This window comes from Ctenocephalides felis, unplaced genomic scaffold (assembly GCF_003426905.1).
Source record: "Ctenocephalides felis isolate EL2017-DRISC unplaced genomic scaffold, ASM342690v1 CF-g0.4_SCAFFOLD_01170, whole genome shotgun sequence".
NCBI classification, from domain to species: domain Eukaryota; kingdom Metazoa; phylum Arthropoda; class Insecta; order Siphonaptera; family Pulicidae; genus Ctenocephalides; species Ctenocephalides felis.
Window position 1 is genome coordinate 26,493,886 of NW_020537324.1, and position 26,055 is coordinate 26,519,940.

The 26,055-nt window shown below is 28.9% G+C and overlaps 1 protein-coding gene across 1 annotated transcript in view; it reads left to right on the plus strand.

Annotated features, from left to right (window-relative positions):
* The first annotated feature begins 257 nt into the window (after nucleotides 1–257).
* LOC113367006 (5-hydroxytryptamine receptor-like) overlaps nucleotides 258–26,055 on the plus strand; it is a 64,545-nt gene continuing 38,747 nt past the window's right edge. Inside the window, exons 1-3 of the mRNA XM_026608639.1 lie at nucleotides 258–279; nucleotides 3,359–3,478; nucleotides 18,016–18,139. Coding sequence (XP_026464424.1) covers nucleotides 258–279; nucleotides 3,359–3,478; nucleotides 18,016–18,139 — 266 coding nt within the window. The remainder of the gene's footprint in view (nucleotides 280–3,358; nucleotides 3,479–18,015; nucleotides 18,140–26,055) is intronic.

A 26,055-nucleotide genomic window follows, 5' to 3' on the forward strand; every position in this document is an offset into this window, starting at 1 on the left:
GGAACTGTTATACCCGAATTCGCTATGGTAAAATTTCCATTTACGTAATCCTAACTAAAATATTTCGGAGCGAATACCTTTCGAATAGCTAAATATGCCATCAATTCCAAATTCAAAATGGCATAAGGTTGAATTGGTATCCCACATTGATGCTAAAATTGGATACCTACATCAGGGGCAGTATTAGTAACTTACCTCATTTGAATCCCTGAGCACCGAAATAGATATGTCATCGAATTAACTTTGGAAAATAAGACATGGAAAACATCTTTCCCGCAGGTATAAATTTAAAAGTTTTCTCAGAAATGCTTTGCAAAAAAACAAGTCGTACGTTTACATTTTCGTGGACGACATAAAATATCGTATATTATTCGTGACAAATATTTCGCAGAATCAGTGCCGCCTCGCAACAGTGATCAGAAAAAAACGTTAAGTTTGTGATCATAATTGGCATTTACTCTTAATGATATTTTTTTCGCATTAATTTTCTTCGATGTCAAAGCATTTTTTCATTAAATATTCAAAATAAAATGTAGATATTCGTTAAATAAAGAAATAACATCAAAGTTATGAGCGCTCCCTTCATTTACATTCGTAATTTGTATGGAATTCAAATCATTAGTCTTCCGGGTCATCGATCACAGCCTTTCATTACTATTCATTAGGAGATATTCGAACGGAGATAATAAGTTTTTTTTTAAATATTCCTTTCTGTCATTTTGACGATGGTAATAATTATTGAAATTCATTTTTTGTTCTCTCACGTAAAAAGTATATACATAAAATATTTGATCAATGCATAGAATACTTTCATGTATTATATATTTTGGATAAATACAAATTTATAATATATAGATAAGTGCCTTCATTTCTTAAAATTATACTTTATTTTAGTATGTATATTATCAAATCTTTTTCAAAGTTTTGATTATCAGGACTCTATCATTCTATATCTTTATAACATCACAGAAGCTAAAAAAATAATTAATTTATAATATTTTTTAAATGTGATATAATAAATTAGATAATTAGAAGCTAAAGATGACAGTTTAGTATTAAAATTCGATTAACTAAGAAACTTGATATATTATTCCTTAGTTTATTTTCTTTTTTCTTTTTTTAAATTGTAATATATGTAATGCTTTAGTAAAATTATGTTGTCCAATTGACATAAACTTGATTATTTTTTGTACTCAAATGCATCAGATTCAGAATCAGAATTATTATGATATGATATTGTTGGAACCTCGTGTACTACCGTAATAAAATATTCGAAGAATATAAAATGTTTTTAAATATATTTATTATAAGAGCTTAAACTTTCATTATTCGTATTTTACAGACAAAATATAAGAGCTCATGAATTGCATGATGACTTTTGATATAAGTTTACTGAAAAATAGAACTTAATGAAGGGTAGTATCTAAAATTATATATTTTGAGTATATAAATTTGCTTCAGAATTTCAGCTAGAATTAAAATTATTTTCGATATCCAAATAAAAGTTTTGTTATAATTTTTTGGTTTGTTTTTGCTTTCGCCAAAATTAATCGTTTTGTCAATAAAGGCAACAGGTTTTTAAATAATTTAAATCAAAAGCATCGTTTTCTCAAGAACTATCATTTTTTGCGCATTTAGCTCCTTATCTCTAAAATGCTTGGATCTTTGCAAAAACTGATCACTTATCAATTTTGATACATCATAATAATACTATGATTATTTTATCAAAAAGCAGACGAGTTAAATATATTTTTCAATCAGTGATTCTAAATTATTTATTTATTATCTATATTTTTACTCGGAAACTCTCTCCCGAAGTACTTACCAAAGAAACATCTTTCCACATGAAACTTTAAGCGCATTGCTTTGTTTTCAGTAGAGAACATCACTGTAAAACTTCTCTTAGTACAAAGTTGCAACTTTGGTGATTCTTGAGAACATAACTTCCGTAATTCTGGATAATTCACGGAAATTGAACCGTGTATAAGAAGGTATTTTCCTAAAATAAATTTTAGGTAATATCTTTATATTAATCTTTAGTTAATCGGTCAAAATCTCTTAAATTAATAGTTACATAACAACATAACTATCAATTTTAATATTACATATATAAGTGGTTGAAAGTGGCATTCTGTCTTAAGGCAAGTTGAATAAACTTTCCGAAATGTGTAATAATTGATTTAAACAACAGGAATTAAGATTTAGATATTTGGATAATATTTTTGATTGTCTGTTTCAAAAATAAAATTTAGCTTTCACTAAAAACATTGCTATTACCAATTGATATTTTGCAAGGACTTTTATAATATCTTTGATTATAGTGCACAAATACGTTTTTGTATGTCCTAAAAGTACTCCAAATTTTTTATTAATTTATATATTTCAACCAATTTTCGTAAGACTTTATAGTGCATTCGTTGTTAAATTAAATTATAAATTTCGTAGCATTTTTTATGAGAAACTTAATAAATTTATTTATGAAATATTGAGTCTAGTAAAATACGAACATAATTAAGTATTTATGTACGAGGTCCAAAATATTATTTAATTATTTAAATTATTGGTAATATTTTTTACACAGTACACTGCAGATACTGTGTAAATACAGATATAATGAACCTAATAGATAATTATTAATACATTTCTGTAAACAATGCACAAATCCATTAACTTTAGATTTTTTTTAGAGAACTGTTGCCAAAAAGCACTTTTTTGCTAATTCCTAAGAAATCTCCAAATTTATCAATTCAGCAATAATAATAGCCACAAATCAATTAATTATTAAATTTTTTTAATCGTTAGCCATTTACAAGAAAACCTGGATAAAAAATAAAAAAATCAGCTTACATTCACATATACATACATACTGTTACCGAATTTGGTCTCATTTGAAAGGTTGAAAAAAACATAAAATGCAAAACGGATGTTTTCATCATCAAAAACATCAAACAAGCAAACTTTTCATTCAGAATCTTAAAAAAATACTAGAAGTTAAGAATATTAAATTAAAAAAAATTCATTAATAATTGGATATGGATTACAAGTCACTCGGATTTGAACCCAGGACTAGTGATGACAAATTTGGCACATTCGAGAAAAACACTAGTAGCTCCTCAATGCTGAATATTTTTGTGAATTTATGACTTATGTTATGACTTAGCAAGATTTTCAAAAGCAACCGTTACATTTTCTTATAATATAACCTTGACGTCAACTCTCTCGTTACGTGTGACATTTCACAACCCTTGACATATTCTACATTTTTCATGTTTTTATCAATTTCAAGTGTAAGAAGTATACGTCTCTTCTGTGAAGTACATGAATCGTATATCATATTATTTTTCTGCTTGTTTTCCAGGGAACGTGTTTGTGATAGCGGCAATCTTGATCGAGCGCAACTTGCAGAACGTTGCCAACTATCTGATCCTGTCGCTCGCCGTCGCCGACCTGCTCGTCGCGTGCCTCGTCATGCCGCTAGGTAAGTGGTCTTATATTAAAAGATATAGAATCTTTTATAATATGTATCTTATACTATATCTAATATTATGTTTTGGGGTACAATTTTAAAACCAGTTTGTGTAAATAAATATTTGAAATCTGAATAAATTTTGTACAGATTCAACAATTATACATTAATCAATCATTCGTGTGGTTGTGCAGCATAGACTATTTTTATGCTGAATGGATTTCACTGATTACTGACACTTTTCTTTTTCGAATGATGAGAAAGAATAGTGCGGGGCTTAAAGGTCCACGGGCAAAAAGGTCTACCACTGATATCTTCAAAACCGTTTTTCTTATATAAACTTTATAAAAGCTGTCACTTAAGGTAGGGTGAAAAGGCCCAAGTGAAAATTTACCCTGGCAAAGGAGTAAACTAAGAGGGGCATGTAAAATATAAGGTTCCCACATTTTTTTCAGGGTTGAGGCATTTTTTATTGCAATAAATATGTATACCATCGGAAAGCTTGCATTTCAAACTATTTTTCTACATAGTCGCCAAATCTTTCAACGCATTTTTTCTGAAGAGTTTTCCACTTCTGAAAACCCGTTTCGAAGAACTCCGCCGCCACGCCCTTGCTCAGTCTTTTTCTCCGGCGATTTTGCATAGCTCTTTTAAGTTTCGTTAGCGTCTTGCAGCCCCTGTCCGAATTTATAAGGGACCCTTTAGGCATCTGTGAGCAAGACACCTTTTCGGTCCCAAAACACGATGGCCTCTCGCTCCTTTGCTCGTCGTGAACGTCTGTGCGTCCTTCGGAAAACTCTCTGCACCATTTGAGGACGTGCTGGACGCTGATGCAAGTTTTGTCTTAAACATCTTCCAACTGTCTATGAATTTCAGTAGGTAATTTTATACTCGTTATTCGAGAATAAAATAAAAAAACTTTATTTCTTAAAATTACAATAAAATATATAAAATAACTGAATTTTACAATATAATGATATAATGAATTATAATTATATAACTGGACTGGTGTAAGTACTGGCAAAGATTATCCTCCGCGAATGTAGAGATCTTGCTACTTATATAGTTAAAAATATGCTTTATCAGCAAGGAGGATCTTGTGGCTAGATATAAGCTATGTCAGCGGGATGGATCCCGTAACTCCTCCGGCCCTAGATGAAAAACCTCGGGGTGCAGGTTGGTGGTTGTGGTTGGTTGTGGCTCTCTTGTTCTTGGGGTGTCTCTACTTCTGGAGTAATTTGTAATTTCTTTTGTTGTATCTTTGTCTGCAATACTTGAACAGGATATAAATAATAATAATAGTTATAAATATTATATACATGATAATTGACACGATGCTGTTGTTGTTAATTCCAGTCTTCCTTGCATAGAGTTTATGAATTTGTTCTTGATCTTCTTTAATTTTAGATAGCTCATTTACTTGAATTGACTTGATTGCAATTGGTTCGGATGATTTTGAAATGTTGTAGTTGAAATTAAATCTTGGTAAAATAATTGCTTTTCCTTCTATAGACGACTCTTGATTGTAATAGTTTTTCTTGTCAATGCTGAATTTACATAAGTGTGGGAGTTTTAAAAGAAAAATTCCTTTAATAAACTTAGTTTTTTCTTGATGATTGCAAATCATATCGATTCTTGATTGTGTGCTTAGTAAAAGAATATAGTGTGCGTTATTTATTTTCTCTATAATATTGTGTGTAATGTTGACTTGAATTTCATTGCATGTTTTGATGTGAGTGTTATCTAGTTGTAATAATTTTATGATACATTCTTCGTCGTTTGATAATATGTGTCTAATGTTGCAAAAATATTTTTCTGAAACTTCTTTGCAATTTGTATCGTCAAATTGATAGTTATTATTGCCAAATGTAAGGAAAGGTTTTGGTGGAATAATGACTCTATTTTCTGTATTTGGAATTGGGTATAATTTATAGTGTTTAAAGGTTTCAGGTAAAGTGATTGGAAATTTGATAAGAAAAACAATTTTTTCGTCTGTGTAATAATATTGAATATTAAGTAAATTATAATATTTGTGAAGATTACTATCGTCTATGGGAAATGGTAATGATTCTACATTGTATAAATTCTTTACAGTATTAATCATAAAATTCAAATCATCTAATTTAATTACTGAGTTATGAACTAAATTCATCTTAGCTAAATCTAATGATATTTCTAAATCGTTTAAAATATTTGTTAAAATAACTAAACTATAATTAATTTGTTCTAAACTATCTTTAGCTATAAAATATTCATTATGACTAAAACTACCGAATTTTAGATAATCATTGATATCATTCAATTTCTTATTTAATATTACATCATTTTCTCTAATATTAATAATTGTTTCATTAAAATATTCAATTAACTTATTATTTAATGTCATTTGTTTATTCAATGTTTTTGCATAAATTTCATCGTTAGTTTCTAATATACGTATAGCGTCATCGTACTTTTTGGCATCTTGTGCATCTAAATTCCCTGTAATTTCCTTAATTATGCTACCTAGTCCGTTAATAAGTCCTCTTTTAATTCTTCTAACCGGTCTAATAATATTATATTTATCTTTAATAACATTAATCATAGTATTTGTCAAAGAAATGTATGAATCTAATCTTCTCAAATAATCGTTATGTTTATTATTTAAAATAGATAAAAGTGTATCAAAGTCTGTAACCAAATTAGTAATCTGTTGTTTAATCAAATCTGTATTAACATAATGAATAAAAATATGATATTTTTCGATTAACTTTGCATTTCCTAATTCAAAAGGTAAAATTCCAGTTGTATTTAATTCTTGAAGAAAAATTTGATCACTGTTTGCTGCTAGTACTAGGTGTAATATTATTAGTTGAAACAACAACATCTTGTTCACGTGGGATTTGCTGAGTATTAGTTTTTGGACGTTTGAGTTCTTGTTTGTGTATCGTAATATTCTTGTCAGTAAGAATTGTATTTCCTAGATCTTTCTGTACTTGTATCTGTTTGTAACGTGAAGCGGTTTTGTCTCGCGGGTTTGATTTTAAATATGCACGTGTGTTTTCGTCGTATTGCAAAGGATCATGTCTTGTTTCGTTATGTTTCGATATTGTTTTGTCTTTGTTGCTATAATTCTTTTCAAAAATTTTCTCATACATTAACTTTGTTCGTTGTTTGTGGTCTTCTAAATAATTTGTAAGAATTTCTGTTTCTATGTCTATGTCAAAAGGAGATCTCGTAGAGAGATGACCTGAAATAATGTCAAATGGTTTTAATTTTGTCACTGAATGTATAGAACTATTATAACCATTAATAGCATAAGGGATAATGTCAAGAATACTAAGAATATTATTTTCGCGTTTGAGAATACGTATATGTTCTAGAATAGTAGAATGAAATCGTTCAATAGGTCCATTTGAATTTGGATGTAAAGGAGTTATGTAGTGGATATTAATTTTATGCATTTTCAAATATTCTTGTAAGGCAGAAGATTTTAGATCAGGACCATTGTCCATAATTAAAGTATCAGGAACACCAAAATGAGAAATAAATAACATTAGAACTCTAATTATATTTTGCGTTATATTAGAAGCAATAGGATATGCCTGGGCATATTTAGAAAATGTATCAATGATTGTGACAAGTTTTTGTTTACTAATTGTAAGAAAGTCTAAATGTAAAATTTGAAATGGTTTCGAAGCTGTAGGGGAAATAGAAAATTTTTGTTTTGGTGGATTTCTGTCGTATTTTTCAGTAGAACATAATGTACAATTATTAATATAAGTAGTAATATCATTACGAATTGTTGGCCAATAATATTTTTGTCTAATACGCGATTCGTTCTCGTTAATTCCTCGATGGTTAGAACAATCTTCGTGAATTGTTTTTACTATTAATTTTTGTTTATTTACATCAATAATATCTTCTTTAAAATCATTACATATAACTAATTTAAATGCTGAATACGTGAAAGTAGAAGTTAAAATGTTTGTAATGTCAGCAATATATTCGCTATCGTTGACATACAACGCAAAAGATTTATTACTAGTGGTATATTCTTTAAAATATTTTCATTAATTTATTCTCTATATTATGGTAACAATTGTTATTACCTACTCTATTTTATTAGTTAGTTTGTTTGAGTTAATTGGATACCATATGCATTGATACCAATTTCTCTCAATTTGCGATAATAAAACATTCAATTGATATTTATATATGATAAAAATATAATTAATCAAATTTATGTTAAAATGATATTATATATTTTCGTAGCTTAATTTTGAGTTCAAAATTGAAAAGCATTCTTATAATTCCATTATCATAAAAATTATGTTTCATAATAATATTGAATATTCAAGATTCAAAATATAATATCAAAATATAATAATAAATGAAATGGATGAATAGCAACGTAATCATGTTCATTGACTTCGTTATCTAATTCATTACGCAGCATTGAAAATTATTTAATTTATTTCTATTAATTAACGTAATATAATAAAATATAATATTTTTAAATTTATTTGAAGTACTATTAAAACTAACTAAAATTTGTCAATATTTTTTGTATCGTGAAACCTTAGGCGTGATTCGAGAGTCATCAATTTATTCCTACCGGTGAAAATTAAATGAATCATTTTTTCCTATACTTATAATTTCTGAAATTTGAAATCATATTATGCGATTTATTTGGAGAAACAACATTCGGTGAAAATAATGTATTACATTTAGGCACTATTCGATCTGACTTGTGCTTTACTATGTGACGGTAAATGTTTGGGTATCTATAAAATTTGGAGTGGACAGGTATAGTGGCATTTTTCTCTTCAAAATTTGAGTGGTCTGTCTGTATTAAATTTTCAGTATGTGGGAAATCTACATGTGAATCAGGTTTGTTTGTAGAAAAACTATAAGATTTTGTTTCTAAAGGTTTAGTGTATGTTAAGTTAATTTCATTTTCTGTTAGGTTATGAATTTCAACTATGGCTTCATTATTTTTTGCTAATGTTACGGTATCTGGAATGAAATGATTAGGAAAATTTTGATTTGTAATTAGAATTTCACCTTCTTTAATGTTAACTGGGACTTTACATTTTTGAATGCATCTTTCTGGTGTAATTAGAATTTCACCTTCTTTAATGTTAACTGGGACTTTACATTTTTGAATGCATCTTTCTGGTATCTGTTGATTAAAAAGTATTTTTGCCGGACCTTTTAAATAATGTAAGTTTAAATTAGTATTAGGTAATACTAGCAATTCATTATTAAAATCAATGAGCGCCTTCAATTTTTTAAGGTTATCAATTCCTAACAACCCATTGAAGATTTCGTGAAACTTAAATAGATGGAATGAAAGATTTTCATTATTTTTGAATTCACTGAAGCTTGGGATGTTGCATGCAAAATTTTCTGTGTGCGTTGATAGAGCTGTTTTTATTGTACAGGGGTCAAAATAAATGGAACTTTTGAAATATCTATTAGCAATCTCTGGGCAAATAAATGATTTCGTTGAGCCTGAATCAATTAAAATTTTTAGGTCTGGATTTCTTATTTGAATATAAGGAAGAGAATAATTTTGAAAACTGTGAAATTCAACTATGTTTGATTTTGTCGTTGTTCGTCCGTTTGAAAATCCACATGTGGTTCGTCAGAGTATGAATCTTGTTCTAAATCAATGTTTTCTAAATTGTAGAGTCTGTTATGTCGTTGTTTGTTATTTGCGGAATTAATAGTTGATACACCACTCATAGGTGTCCAGTCAGAACCTTTTGTTGTATTGTTCGTTTGATTTGGAAATGGGGAATTTTGTTGGTTAGGTCTTAATGGTTGTTGAGTCATTTGGTTTGTTTGAAAGTTATTTGATTGGAAGCTATTTGGTTGGAAGTTATTTGTTTGGAAATTATTTGGTTGGGACATTTGTGGATTATAAAAATGTGGTTGGAAATGATGTTGTCTCTTATAATTTGGAATTGCCGTATTTGAATTTCTAGGAAGTGCAAAATTGGAGACGTTTTTCTGATAGCTTTGTGGTTTACTATTTCTTTTACTATTGTATCTAAAATGGTCTGAGTCATCTCTAACACTACTAACATAGTCGTCCTTTTCTATAATCCTTAAAGCTTCTTCTAATGACGAAACGTTACGATTTCTGAGAAGTGAACTGTATGGTTGTTTAACGTGTGCTATGAATACGGCCAAGGCACTTTTTTGGAAGTTGTTGCATCTATCTAGGATGATTTCTTTGTTTGTAAGGTGTAAGTATATATAATTATTATAAATTGTAATCAAATTTTGAAATCTTTCATAGAACTGATAAACGGTTTCATTTGGTAATTGTCTCATATGATGGAGATCAAAAGTTAAAGATATATCATCTCTACGGTCTGAAAATTTTGATATTAATACCCTAACTATATCATCTATTTCTCTAGCATTGGCAATTTCTATAGCATATTTAGCATTGTCATAGAGTTTCGAAAAAACTGCGCTCCTAATAATTTCGTTTTGTATACATGTCGGATTATTACTGTCATGATATCTATTCTTGATTTCCCTAACTCTTGAAATAAATGAATTTAGTTCTGCGGGGTTACCGCCAAAAATTGGAATAGTGTCGATCAATATATGATCAAATTTGGGAATGTTTTGAAGGGACATATTTGCTAATGAGTTTGCTAAGTTCTCTATAAAATCAATACCAATTTCCATAAACTAATTCGCGTACGTGGAATTATGTTTCAATGGAATGCAAAAATAAAATAAACTTGTAGGTATATATATTTTTAATCAATTAATTAATTAAGAAAATTTAAACTGTAAAAATTGCTTTCTTATCTCCAGCGATTGAAGGATAAGGGAGGATGGCAATTTTACTATCAATTAAAATTTTCCACTCACCAGTTCCAGATGTTTCGGCGAATTTCCTCTTCGCACTTTTTTCACACAATATATATATATTTTTTCACTTGCACTTTTGCACACTATGAACTACAATCACCTTTGAATTGATTGGAAATCCTGCGATAGACCTTTCCAAATTCAATCCTATTGATTTTTCTATCACTTTTACTAATTACTGGTTCCGAATTCTAAATGATTGAGATCAACGGATATCTGCGATAGATGATCCTGAATTGATCCTATCGATTTTTCTATCACTTTTACTAATTATTGGTTCTGAATTCTAAATGATTGAAATCAATGGATATCTGCGATAGACGATCCCGAATTCAATCCTATCGATTTTTCTATCACTTTTACTAATTATTGGTTCTGAATTCTAAATGATTGAAATCAATGGATATCTGCGATAGACGATCCCGAATTCAATCCTATCGATTTTTCTATCACTTTTACTAATTATTGGTTCTGAATTCTAAATGATTGAAATCAATGGATATCTGCGATAGACGATCCCGAATTCAATCCTACCGACTGCGCCAATTTTATACTCGTTATTCGAGAATAAAATAAAAAAACTTTATTTCTTAAAATTACAATAAAATATATAAAATAACTGAATTTTACAATATAATGATATAATGAATTATAATTATATAACTGGACTGGTGTAAGTACTGGCAAAGATTATCCTCCGCGAATGTAGAGATCTTGCTACTTATATAGTTAAAAATATGCTTTATCAGCAAGGAGGATCTTGTGGCTAGATATAAGCTATGTCAGCGGGATGGATCCCGTAACTAGGTGTAGGCTTCTTCGCGTTTAAAAATCGAATGACTGAACGGATTTTACACCTGGCGGTGAGGGCGATTGCGCGCTCCATCGCGGATGGCTATTAGACTGGCACTTAGCTTTGCAGTGATCTTCTGGTAGTTGGAATGTAGTGGCAAAGATCAACAATGAAAATGGTGTTGCCGGATTTGCCCTAGTATCTCGCGCGGCGAGTGTACAGCGTTCAGATCCTTATTTTTTACATGTCCCTCGAATTTAAAATTGTAAATGAAGAAGTATATTAAGTTCAAAAAAACAATGCTACATAAGATAAATTAAATAAATATTTATTCTAACTCTGTTAATGAATATTTTAGACGAAATACCAGATCAAGGTTATTTATATTGTTATTTCCGTAAAAATGCATCCATTAGATTTATATTTTGCATTGATTGAATAATGCAGCTATAATTTTATAAAATCTCTATAGAAACCATTGGATCTTTTTGTTCCCTGGCCGTCCAAATTTTCCCAGCCTATGGGGTATAAAGGACCTGGCTCTAAATTTTTGAGAAACAGCAAAAAAAAACATTTTTCAAATGATGAATTAGCTGGGGGTTTTACTAAACATAGGCAGAAAAATGATTGTTGATATGTGTTATTCGTTCCGTTATCATTAGTTTAATTTTCACAATATGAGTGCTCAAAATCAATTTTGACCCTTGTGCCGCGTATTGCACTATATGAAAATAGTAACCATGGAACAAGTGTGATTTCTGTTAAACATCCTTATACCTTAAATTCCAAATTTTGAAACTTTTTTTTTTTGATTTGAGACTTTTTTGATTTTCTAAAAATAGACGACATTTTTATAATAATCACTATTATAAAAAGCAAAAAGCTAAGCATTTATACAATTAGGAACGTACACATGCACACCTATATCATATGGACATATAAAATAAATATGAATATTTATCACCTGGGACTTTGAAATCTCACTCATTTACATATTATACTTAAATTTTTATCGGCGTGAAAGAATTATTATCACGACATTGTTTTATAAAAGAATAAATCATTTAGAAAATGTTTTTAAGTTCAGATTTTTGTAACTGCATCTGAAAATGAGCGTAATATGTGGTATGTAAAGTAAAAAAAAATGCTTCTCATTTAAACTCAATCCTAGATATACGAGTATTTCACAATTTTCTTAACTCAAGCGATAAACTCAATTTTACAATATCATGTCAAAATTAGTTAACTTATGTTTTCTCTTCACAATTATTAGAAAAAACAATTAGAAAGCTTCCTAAATATTGAAAACTATAAGAATATTAATTAAAGCATACTGTTTGTAAAAGAAACCGTGCATCACATTTCGTTCAATTTACTAAAGATATGTAATATTCAATCCTATTCTACTCAATTATGTCAACATTTTAGACTAAACGATAACCATGTTCTACATTTTAACTAGGAACATTATATTATTATATATGTATCAAACATTACAGTTCTGGTCAAAACAACTGTGCATCAAATACAAATAACTATTTTCGATTGCGAATGTATATCTCGTTATGAATATATCGGTAAACAATTTTGCTTTTTCGGTTTGCAAGCATTCCAATTTTATATATTCGTGCAAAACCATATTCATAACAAATAAAATCTAACTGTTTTCATGCTGAAACATGGTATAGTTATTACATTTCGTGTTAAAATACCATGGAAAGAATCGTATGAATTATACGTGTGGAACTGCAATGGGCACGATTTGAACTGTAATTTCTTCTTTCTATGAATTTATGAAGAAAAAAACTTTAGAAATTAGTTCAGAAATTACTAATTGAATATCAAACTTTTGCGTTTTAGCTGACATATATGGAAAAATATATATTCACCACGATATTCATCATTTGTGTAATTTTTAATTTTTGAATATATTTTCATTCATATTGATTGGCAAATTTGAAATATTTTTTATACGAAAAAATCTTAAATTTGTTAAAAATTGGATTTTTTTTTAAAGAACTGTATACTTTTCATTAGCATATAATAAATTTTGATATTCATTTTCGATATATTTTAAAATAAGATTTTCCTAATCAAACCCCGGTGCCTGTTTTGCCCAAAAACGAATTTCGACACAAGCAATATGTTAATTGAATCACTCTAATCGGATAAATCATTCTCTCAAAATATCTATTTTTTGCACATTTTGCTCTGTATCTCCGGAACCGCTTGACCTGCCTTCGCAATAATCTTATTTTATTTAATCAATCAATACCAATCAAATCGAAAAACAGCCATTTTAGCACTTTTTGTTCCGAAACTTCGAAATGGCTTGACCTGCTTTTGCCAAAAACTAAACAAACCGTCTGATCGTCAATACGAATCGAACGGTTTTTAGAAGTTTATAAAAGTTTGTATGTGGGCATTCATTATACATTAAAATAATATAATGCCATTGATTTTTAGTAGTTATCTAAATGTTATGATAAAACATTATATGTAACAGAAAAGGACAGCAACCAAAACAACTTGTTTCAATATTCCGTGCGGTTCTATAAAATTTGAAATTATATATCGCAACGTCTGGTAATAAGGTAATTTCAATTTTTGTCTGATGTCATCTTCAGAATTAAAACAACTCAGCTAAATATAAATCAAGAAAATGTTTCAATTCACAATAGATAAATTACTTATAAAATGCATTACATTGCAGCATATCGTACTACAAAATCTCCACGTTTCACTTTGATGAATCTCCACATCGTTCGTTGAAGAATCGATTTTAATTAACTAATTTATCTTGAACGGAATAGAACGCCGGCACTGTAACTATTTCTTTAAAATAAAGGTACGTTTGTTGGATATCAGAGAGGATGCTGATAAATCTGCGATCATTCGTCATGCAACCTTTTGTTCTTATTTCCACGTCGAGTACATATGTCACACGCGTACGTTGTCTTGTGCACGTGTCTTCGTTTCGCGAGTTCTCCGAGGGGTAATCTAACATAACAAATTGGCGGTGTGAAATGTGAATCTTTGCGGCAATTGTCTCTGGAATGATGTTTCTGCTTTTTATGATATATATGTTTGTATCTGCAGCAAAATATCTATTTTTTTGTACTTGTGTAAAAGCATTTTAGGAGTTTTAAATTTTTTAGAGCTTAGCAGGAATAGACGCATCTGCTATTAAAAAAAATAATAAGTTTAGGGTTATTAAATTATAGTTTAGTACATATTATATATATTATTATTAGTAACTATATAGGGTAGAGCGAGTTTTGAATTGTCACGGGTAAAAGAATCCACCGTCTTCATCTCAAACTCAAGTCAAGTTTCGAATTTTTTAACGATATTGGATTTAAGAAAAGGCAATGACCTTTAATTCTTACTATCAAGCTATCAGGATCAGGAGCTAAACTTCTATGTATAAATATTCATAACTATTGTTTGTTGCTTCATTGGTATTTTTTATTTTTGTGCTCTATTATTGCGTTAAACTGCTTTAACTTTCCGTACCGTGTGTAAGATTTGTAATAGCTCTGAAAATAAAGATTTGGTTTTGTGAGAAATTTGCATTTTTATGTACATTTTTGAAAACTTGGGAAAACTACTAAACCTATTTTGATAATTGTTTGTTTGATACGTTTGATCATAGGTTGTGATTTCATTAGGCTTATAGATAGTATAATACTGAAAGTTAAATCAAATCTTCGTGCCCAGATAAGCCCTATTTATAGAGGAAGTCCCGTAACGCCAGACGACACCTACCGCCGGACACTCTATTTAATACGTAATATTTAAGCAAGTATAAATTGTTTTGGCACACAGGTGCCAAGACTCGCGTGTGACGCGCACGGCCGCGGCGGGAGCAACCCTTTGCTGTTTTAGGCGCAAAATCACGGCGTCACCTAAATATCAATGGAAGTAATTCTAGTATATTTATGCATTTCATATTTTAAGTATTCTAGTATATTTATGCATGAATCATATTTTTTGTTACCGAAGTTTGATTGATAGTATTAATCATTTTTTAGCATAGGTTGCGTTTTTGTTAATGTAGTTTCATTTCTAACTTCTAACATAAGTAATAATTTAATAAACGTTTCGTAAAATATTTTTTTATTTATTTATGAATAACCTTAGGTGTCCAGCACTCGGGGACTTCCCCTATATGTATTTTTTTAACCCTATTTAATGTAGCAATCAGAACCCATTTTTTGGTAGAGATATTAATAACTATAAAGAATAGATTATATTGAGGATTAAAATAAACATATCACATATCAGTGAGTAGGGGCAATACAAATACTCGCGTTGATGGGGTATAGTGTAAATAGGGTTTTGGCTAAATTCAATTTTATGTAAAACAATTACATCATTTCTCAGCGTAAAATCCGTTTATTTTTATTTTCTCGAGACTACTTTGCACCAGCATATAAAATACAATTGCTTGAAATAACACCATTGCGAAATAACAAAAATTGTTTTCAATAGATGTAAATATGCATAAGATTGCATAAATAGGATATTAAAAACTTCACATGTATTAAAATACTACTATTAAAATCATTTCAATACATCACAATCTCTGTTTCGTGAGACCACCTGAATTCTCTGATGGATTTAAATTCTCCTATCTTTTAATATCAGCATTATATTTTCGGCGCAATATAATACCTTTCCGATCAGACAATCAACGAGGCAAATAAATTTTTGCATGAGGTTCAATAAAAACTCCCTCGAAAATCCTTTGCGCCGTGGGTTTATTATAATATAGATTTAAAATGCAAATTATTTTTCTGAAATCGAAAAAGTCTGTACGTGGCAAAGTATAATAATTCTTTCGCTATCATTCGATCTGATCCTCTAATACCCGTACTGAACTTCGGAGTTATCGAGTTATCTCAAATGTATTGAATTTAGAATATTATTAAAAATGAATGTTGTATTACCTGACTTAGAATTCATTTAATCTTATATGAATCGTGCATTATGTGGAGGCAAAAATATTGTCCGAGGATTTGGTCAGTAATTTTCGAGTAGAATGAAGTTCAATTATGGGAATCTACGCATATTTGCTTTCGAATTATATGGAGCATAAAAAATTATTTTCAATTGAAATGATAGACATGTAATGGATTCGAAAATGATCAAACAGATTTGTCCCAGTCGTATATTGTTCAATTGAATGATTCTTGTCATATTTGTATTGACTATTTATTTACCTGTTTTAATTGTTCTCGCAAGAGCCGTTCATGTTTTTTTTAGAAATACGATTTGTGAGTTTAAAATTTGAGTATGTTGAAGTGTATATGATCCCAAATATGACAAATTTTGCATTCGTCAATTATTCTTCATTCATCTGAAAAACTTCTGCACCACCAACTTCAAAAATTTGGGATATACTATTGACCTATGTCACTGATTATTTATTAGCAGATAACTTTTTTCTACAATTTTTTTTTCAAAATTTTGAATCTATTTATCATGTTATCAGGTGGGAAATGTGCAGATTGGTTTGTGGTACAGATCTTTTTTTATGGGTTTTCTATATAACTTTTGGGACCACAAATCTGTAAACACAATTGAAAATGAATGAAAGTCGAGGTTTTTATGCACTTATTCTCTAAAATGTTATTATATACCTAGATTTGATAAATCACTTACAAAGAGAACCTCAGGTTTACTTTCCTGGGATTTTGATGGAACTTTGCCTGGTGATAGAGTTATAGTCATACCGAATATCTCAAAATACCATAAACCTATGAGATGTGGTTTGAATACAAAAATTAATTGAAGTTGCAAAAAACAAAATTAAAAAAAAATATTATCATCTCCAAACGTAACTTTGAAAAAATAATGATCACTTCTACCTCGTATTATTGATAATTGAATTCTAATATGCCATTGTTCTATTATTCAGAAGTGTTTATAGTAAAATTTAATATGCAATATTATTATTGCTATATATGTAAATTTATTATTGCATTCATTTATTATAACTAAAAATGCCGGCGCTCGAAATTATTTTATTGTTTGCTGCGGCACCGTGTGTTCTAATAAAATCTTGTCATGCTCATTTTCTTTTTGCATACAGAGGTATTTTTAATCAGATTTTTCTGGACAAAGCTTGGATGTGTGAGTTACTAATCAAGCATAGTTTGCCTTATGAATTAATTTTTATTTATGTTTACAAATTTATGGCACCAAAATTTTCATAAAATCATTTATTTTTTATTTTTATAAGACACAAACTATATTTGTTTATTTCATCCCTGAAAATAATATGAGACAACATGATTACATTATGAAAGATGTTTTTCTTATTAAAATTGTATTAGGAAAGAGCGAGACTTGGAAGTTCTCGCGAGTAAAAAGTTCCAAAACCAATATTCCGAAATCAAGTAAAAAATGGCATTGTTTACCGATACTATTTTGAAAGCAAATGTATTATTAATATAATAATAGTAAATAAAAATGTATATGAAGGTAAAAAAAAAAATGCTACGTGATATAAATTAAATTAATAATTATTTCAACTGATGAATTTTTCTGACACAGTATCAAACCAGGGCTACATATAGAGTATTTTTTGTAAAAAAAATAGGTTCATGCAACTTGAACTTCAAAAAATAGTAAAAAAGCACATTGATAGGTGTTTGTTTGGTACGTGTAATGTGTTATGATGTCATTCATTTGGATTAAACAGTATAATTACTGAAATCGAATTGTAACTTTGTGGCTCGCCCTACCCTATATAAGATACGTATGTGTTTGTAAGTGTATTCATTTGATGCTGTATATTGTTGATATTTAGTGCCAGTATATATATATATATATATATATATATATATTATTCCATCATTATTTCCATCAGGTGCTGTTTACGAAGTGCGGCAGCGTTGGACCCTCGGGCCGGAGCTCTGTGATATGTGGACATCGAGCGACGTCCTCTGCTGCACTGCATCCATTCTGCACTTAGTTGCTATAGCCTTGGACAGGTCAGTAAAACTTATTTAAAATTGAATAATATATATGCCTGAAATGGTTACTACTATCTACTATATATTTTTGTTAACCACCATGCGGGACAGGCACATCTACACAGAAATAAATTCTATAGTTTTAATATTATGTTTGATCAAAAAAGCCCGATATATATTATTCTTCTATATTACAAAATTAAGAGCCTTAGGCTTAGTTATATAGTATTTTGATTAAACTTCATTCTGGAATTGAGTTTATTATAATCAAAACAAATTGTTTAAAATATTACAGACTTTATTAATTAATTCTAAAAATGCATTGAAATTAACTTATTTAAAATTTAATAAAAAAAAGTCCTAAATATTAGATACTTAACAGCAATATGAAGATAATAAATTTACACACGGCTTGTAATTAATCCACATGAGTTATATTAAAATCGATAAAATGATGTCTATAAACTGGTTCAAAATGAATACGGTGGAGAGATCTTGTACATCAAGTGCGGTTTATAAAGAATTTTAGAACACTGATCTTTATTATTCAGAATAAAATTTAAACAATTATAGAACTGAAACAAATAATAAGTTTTGGTCGGAATCGATATATAATCAAATAAATAAATAAAATATAATATTACAACAATTTAGCAATTATACTTTATAATATAATTTAATGTTATAATTCTTGTTTTTATTTCAGTACATATATAAGAAATTGCAACTCAAATTTAAATATGAAAGAAAGGCAAAATTGTAATATCAATCATTAAAATATTAATATATCAACCCAAAAAATATTGAACATATATATAATTTAATTATTAATTTTTATGTTTTATAATTTATAAAATATATTATAATTTGTTTTGCTTTCATAAAAATCTAATTCTTCTGTATGCCAATACAATAACTTATTCTATAAAATTATTGAGATAAAACATGTGAGTCAATATTTCTTAAGCCATTATTTAAGTTTAAAAATTTAGGTCAGGAAAGAGGTTTTTCCACTAGTGTTCTCTGTACTTTAGAAATGCATTCATATAAATCTTAACTGAGACATAAAAATAGATAGAATTGCATTTTGTTCAAATAAGATCGACTCAAATTACGAACTACGGATAATAAAATAACGTTTGCTAAAACTATTCCTGAGTAAATCGGCTATAACAATAAATACAAGAACTAGTTTTCTGTCATGTTATACGATTTTCCCCATTATTTATGTGAGGTACATAAAGGCATTCAGTATAATATATAGATAGTATAGCATACATGTTATTTTATTTTCTTATATGAAAAATCCATACAAATATTGGAATTTAGATATACCAGCTGCTATTGAAATAGTTAATATTGGATGAAAGTGTGCACGCAAATTTTTTCACAATAAGACTGATTTGTATTTTTTGTGAAAATCTGGCCAAATATACACTACTTTTTACAATGGCGACGGCAGATATTAATACTAGAATTCTGGTAGGTTTCGATTTTAATCAATTTACATGTGTATAACTCCTCAATCTGTCTATTAGACAATTTTAATACAATTATTCGTCGGCGATTTTGATTAAAAAAACATTCGAGGACAGGTTTACGGGTGTAGAGGTAGAAAGGTACACAGGTAGATAAGATAGAAACCTAGGATTAACAATTGAATAGGTAGGGGAACGTAGTAGTGACAAGAAAACATACAAACGGGTAGACAAGTGCAAAAGGATTTACTTAGTCATGAAGTCACTTAGACATGTAGTCTCTCAAATAGGACACTTTGATAGATGAACAAGTAGACTGTTAGACAGGCAGATCATATATACAAATCTAATATTTATTGGTTAAATAGATTATTCATACATATATACCCATGCCTACAGCATTATATTAGATTGCAGCGAATGCATTATTTTGACTCGGAACCTTTTGTTGGTAATCAATGCGTCCCTAAATGATTCCAAATTCGAATTTATTTTTCAACCACTATTTTTGGCTTCCAGTAATTACGCAAACACGTTATCCAAATAAGTCGATGAATAAACAAACCATTTAATCCGTTTGCGGAATGTTAAAACGTATTCGAATTGGATTTTCGGCCGCGAGTTTTATATGCATAGACTCTCCGTCCGTAATTGTGTCAATTGCGTATTAAACCAGGGTTGTTTATGTAATATGACAGATTGATGTAATAAACACAGGCTTTGTGTATGCGGATAATTTGCAGAATTAACTAAATTAGTCAGAACAATTTCGTTGTTCGTCGCGTATCACCGAATTCCCGTACGACCGAAGATTAATTACACGACGCTGTAATCGAGAAATATCGTCGCATTATTCAAAATGTTTTAGATACTGAATCTCTAGGGAATAAGTCGTATACAATGTACAACAGCGGTTCTACAACTTTTCGCACAGGTACATACAAAAAGCCTATCTTAAAAACAAACTAGCTGTAAGTGGAATTCTGTCTTGAGGCAATTATGGCATCGTGCCTTAGGGCAAATTGCTGGAATTTCCCGTACCGTAACGAAATGTTCGTGGAATACTGAATGTTTTCAAATAGATTATTATAAATATTGTAACATTGTCTAATATTTATAAGAATTATATAAACTGAATTGCAGAGTTGAAATTATTTGCAAAGTATATTAAAACTATAGTCAGAATTAAAAATAAAATCTGAAATATTTCGATATACAAAAAACTAAAAAAAAAAAAAATGGAACAAATTTTTTTTTTCCAAAATCAATTATTTTGTTAAGACAAGCAGAAAGTTCTTTGAATCATTTAAATCGGACGCTTAGTTCTCTCAAAAATTGCCATTTTTTACATATTTAGCTCCGTATCTTCAAAATGGCTGGGCCTGCCTTTGCCAAAAACTAATAAACACTTCTCCCAATCATTACTAATTGAATGTTTTTTAGATCATTCAAATCGGATACTCCATTCTCTCAAAAATTCGATTTCTATTTTCTGCACTCTTTGCTCCGTATCTCCGAAACGGCTGAACCTGCCTTTGCCAAAAACTAATCAGCTCTTTTCCCTATCAATAGGAATCGAATGTTTTTTGAACCATTCAAATCGGTTGATCCGTACGCCCGAAAACGTGGACGAAAATTTGTATCCATACATACATACACACACACACACACACACACACATCCATTTTTTCTGAGGTATGCCAAAACGTTCAGAAACCTTCAAAACGTCGAGAAATGTAAAAATTTTCAATTCCGATTTTCGGCCCATTACAATAACTTACCCTACGGGAAGTTAATAATATTCGAACAGTTGTATGAAAAGTTTATATATTGGCAGTGAACAGGTTGTAATAGCGTTGAATCCCATTTGAAAATTTGCATTGAAAAATATGTATATAAAGCATTCTTAAAAAAAACTAGAGTGGTGCATGGCATCGTGCCTTAAGGCAAACTAGGTAATTAAAAATCTTGGTACGGAACCCAAAAAAAATTACATAAAATATGTACATATTGATAAAATCTCTATAAAATATCTGATAATTTGATGTACATAAGTCCAATAAACATTTTTAATCCCTAAATAACATTTTTTAACTTATTTTTATTGAGAATCTATAACCGCTGGACCTGCCTTCCCAAAAATGTGAACAGCTCTTCATCTTGTCAATACAAGTATAATGTTTTGAGTTATTATAATCGGACGCTATTATCTAATTAATCTATTGAAAACTGGCACTTTTCTCCCCTTATCTTCGGAATGGCCAAACCTGCCTTCGCTAAAAACTAATATTAGCACATCTTCTTATTAATACGAATCGAATGTTTTTTTTTAATTATTCAGTGTTCGGTGTTCCCGAAATCGTCGACGAAAATTTGTATCCGCACACACACACATATACACATACATACACACGTACACACACATACACACACATAAATTTTTTCTAAGGTATACCAAAATATTCAGAAACCTTTGTAACGTAAAGATATATAACAATTTTCATTTTCGATTTTTTGCGATTACTATAACTTACCCTACGGGAAGTTAAAAATAGTAAAATATACTTATTCTCTACATTTTGACAATAAATAGTGTAAACATTCAAAGATCGGCTCTCAAAAATATAAAAAGATAACTTAATTAGCGTGAATTAAATATAAACGATTAAACACTGTAAATTGAAAATAAATATAATTAAGTAGCTAGTAGTATTATGTAGTTATTATTTTGTAAAATCTCTTCAAAATTAAAAAAGTGTCAGATGACAAATTTAAAAAAATAGAAAATAATTTCTAATTCGGAATTAACTGGTAGTTTTGCTAAACTTATTTCAATAGTTGTTTGTTTTATACGTGTTGAGATGTAGTTCAGACAGAGTAATGATTGAAAATTATGTTAGACCTTTGTGCCTCATCCCCGTTTCAGTGTTTTCAAAATATATTAACTTTTTATTGTGTTTTTCCTGGTAGGAAGTGCTAAATGATAAAGCATATTTTGTGACCAAACATGCTAAATAAATACCTGTAAATTTTTATTTAATTATATTTATGTATTAAAGTTAAATCTAGTGACTATAATAGTGTTAAATAAATATATTTTGGATTACTGAGGAAATTAATTGGTCACAGAAATAGAGACCCCTGTACATGCGAAACTTTTGAAAACAGCATTTGCAATATTTGCAAAAAAAAAACTGGAGAGCTTGTTTTATCATTGAAAATTATTATTAAGTTCAACTGTGAATGAATTTAGTAATTGCAAAAAATTTTATATTTTACTTATACTTTTCTGGATCATTTAAAAGTATCCTTATAGTTGAGTATTATAATCTATGATAAGAAAATCTATATTCCTATGTAAGAAAATCAATATTAAATTTCTGCTATTATCATTCTCAAAACATTGATGTTATGAGTTCTACCGTTGGTTCTACCTTAGTTTGAAAACCATTGTAATGTGACACTAACCACTTTTGGGGCACTCGGCTCAGTTTCCAATGTAGATAACATTAATAAAGCCACCAAACTACCATATGTTTCCCTAGAATATCATATAATTTTGAACTGCGCCCTGAAATAGTTCCAAAACTAATTCAGAACTCGGTAATAAACATCGAAAATTTTTGTTGGCATGAAAAAGCGTTGTCAACTGCGCACTTTCCTGATAATTTGCAGTTTCAAATGATAATTTGGACATCTAGACATGCTAGTTTTAATAAATATGAGCAAGTATATAAATAATATTATATGTATCATATGTATACTATACATATATCATACTACTATCATACTACTATATGTATATAATACCCAATCAATTAGTCAATGTTTTAAATTAGTTAGGCTCTTAACTTTATAAAACAGACTTAAAAAAAGATTAGATTTTGCTACATAGAAACATTTGATTGCATACTCATTATTTATTTATTTATTTATTTAACGCCAATCAGCCATAAATAGTTTACCATGTAGATAATTAACTATATAATAAATATAAAACTATAACTATATAAATAGGATCGAATTAACCTTGACCCTGGCAAAGGTGTAAACAATGAAAACTAGTGTATAAAACGGTAAGTTAGATTAACCAAACCAATTTTACAAGAAATAAATTAATTAAATAATTATTCCAACTCAGCTGATAAATATTTTTGACAAAGATCAAGGTTATAAACAGATTTATTTCTCTGTAAAAAATGTACCCGTAAAATTTATATTTTGCATTGGTTGAATAATGTAGGTATTATTTCATAATATTTCTTCAATATTAAAAATAAGACAATGGATCTGCTTCCCCACAGTTCATTTTAATTTACTCTATCTCTGGGGGTAAAAAGGACCTGGTGACAATTTTTTGAAAAATAGTCTTACTCTGAACATAGTCAGATAGTTGTTTATTTGAAATGTGTTATGTGTCGTGATATAATTGGTTTAGTTTTCACAATATAATTGCTCAAAGCAAATTGAATCTTTGTCCCCGCTCTGCTCTAAGTAAGAAAAAAGGGAAAATAATCAAAATAATAATAATAGAAAATATAAAAATACCAAAAAACATATGGTTATGAATTTGAATAAAATATGTAAATATAGAGTATAATTCAAAATAAATTATATGTTGCTACGGATTATTTTCCACGGAATTCACCATGTTTTTATTAATTTGCATATTTGTGGCAAGCGTTTTACAAATTAAAAAAAAACTATACTCTATTTCCAACACGTATTTAATAAATCTGTCCGATTAACCATACTAACGTTTACATGTATCTGCGTTTGAAGAGGATTATATAAATCTGGCTTTTATTGCAGAATATATGAAAATAGTTTTACACTATCATTGCATACGACAGATATATACAAAAAATTAATTAAAATGTACAAAAAAATTGTCCCATATCGTTTGACAAAAATTTATCAATTGCTTCGACACAAAGGATAACGAATATGTTTTTAATTATTCACTTTTAAAACAATGTTGATCAGTTATTGCCATAGACAATAGTATAGTTATGTATAGAAATAAGTAATATTTTTTGCATTTTTTATTATATCAATTTCAGCAATCAACTTGTTTGAACAATATAATTCAAACTGTTCAAATCCTCGTATTTTATGTTATATTTAATAGTAAGACTATTATATAGCTTTAATATCACGAACTATGAAGGGAGTTGCTACCAGTAGCTAAAATTAAGATAACTAAAAATTATTGAGACCATAATATTATTAAATAAACAAATATCATTAAGCAAACACCATGTCATTTTGCCCACACTTTCTCTTATAATTGAATAAGCCAATTTATTTTTTCTTGAAAAATATGAATAATTGGAAAAAAAAAGCTAATATTCGTATTTCATGATTCAATAACAAAGTTGATTCAAGAACCTTGTCTACTTTTTAAGAGATTTTACATAAACAAATTTATTTCCAATTGATTATTTTTGATGAAATGAGCTTTTCTTTGATGAAATTGAGCTTTAACTAATTAATTTTGAACTTTCTAGGAAACTAAATATTATATCAAGTCGTCCGCAAATTAATTACCTTTCTTACATGGTGATAATGAAATGAAATGGTTTTTCTTCGAATGATTTAGTTATGAGAAATTACATCACGACTTCATGGTTATAATGAATTACGTCACAATAATTTAAAGAATGATGATTTATAGAATTTATGATCTATAATTTTCTGACAATGATTTTGTGTTGAATTTCAAACAATTTTTTAACACAATTTGAAGATGAAAGAATTTTAAAAAACTTCTAGTACCATTATTCCGGGTTAATGTGTCTTAAAATAATACTCTAACAAATTTCTTAGACAAAGTTGTCTGTTCAAGGAGCGAATAAGCATTACCTCCGAGTTTCAAATCTGATTAAAATGTTAACATAATTTATTAATTAAAACTTGCAGCGTGCAGTTTTAATTTGTATGCAAACTATGTAAAATCCCGCAAAGAAAGTTATTTCTCTCGTTAGCACGAGTTTCGAGAATTGTTAAGTGAAATTTCGTTAATTTTAGTATATGCAACAATTAATTTCGAATGAGCTCCGCAGTAATTTCTTACGACTTGTAATTAGGGAAAGACGACCCGGGGCGGAGAATGAGCTTTTGTAGTGTAAACACCTAATTCTATCTAAACATTTGACGTTATTTAGAATCAGTTCAAAAGAAACAGACCTTGTGAAAATGTATGAAAATATTTTATTATGCGTTATATCTAACATTTGCTTAAATGTGCAATCTCATTTTCAGGCTAAGTAAAATTGTTTTATGTTAGTACTTACATATAACTTGTATGACAAAAATCAAACAAAAGTCGAACACATTTATTATTCGTTCACAAAGCAATCATTTTGACTGTTTGGGGTGGGTAATTATAGGTAGAAGCAAGTTTCCATTTGTTTATGTTCTTTTGATTCAAGTCGATTCAAATCATTTCTATAC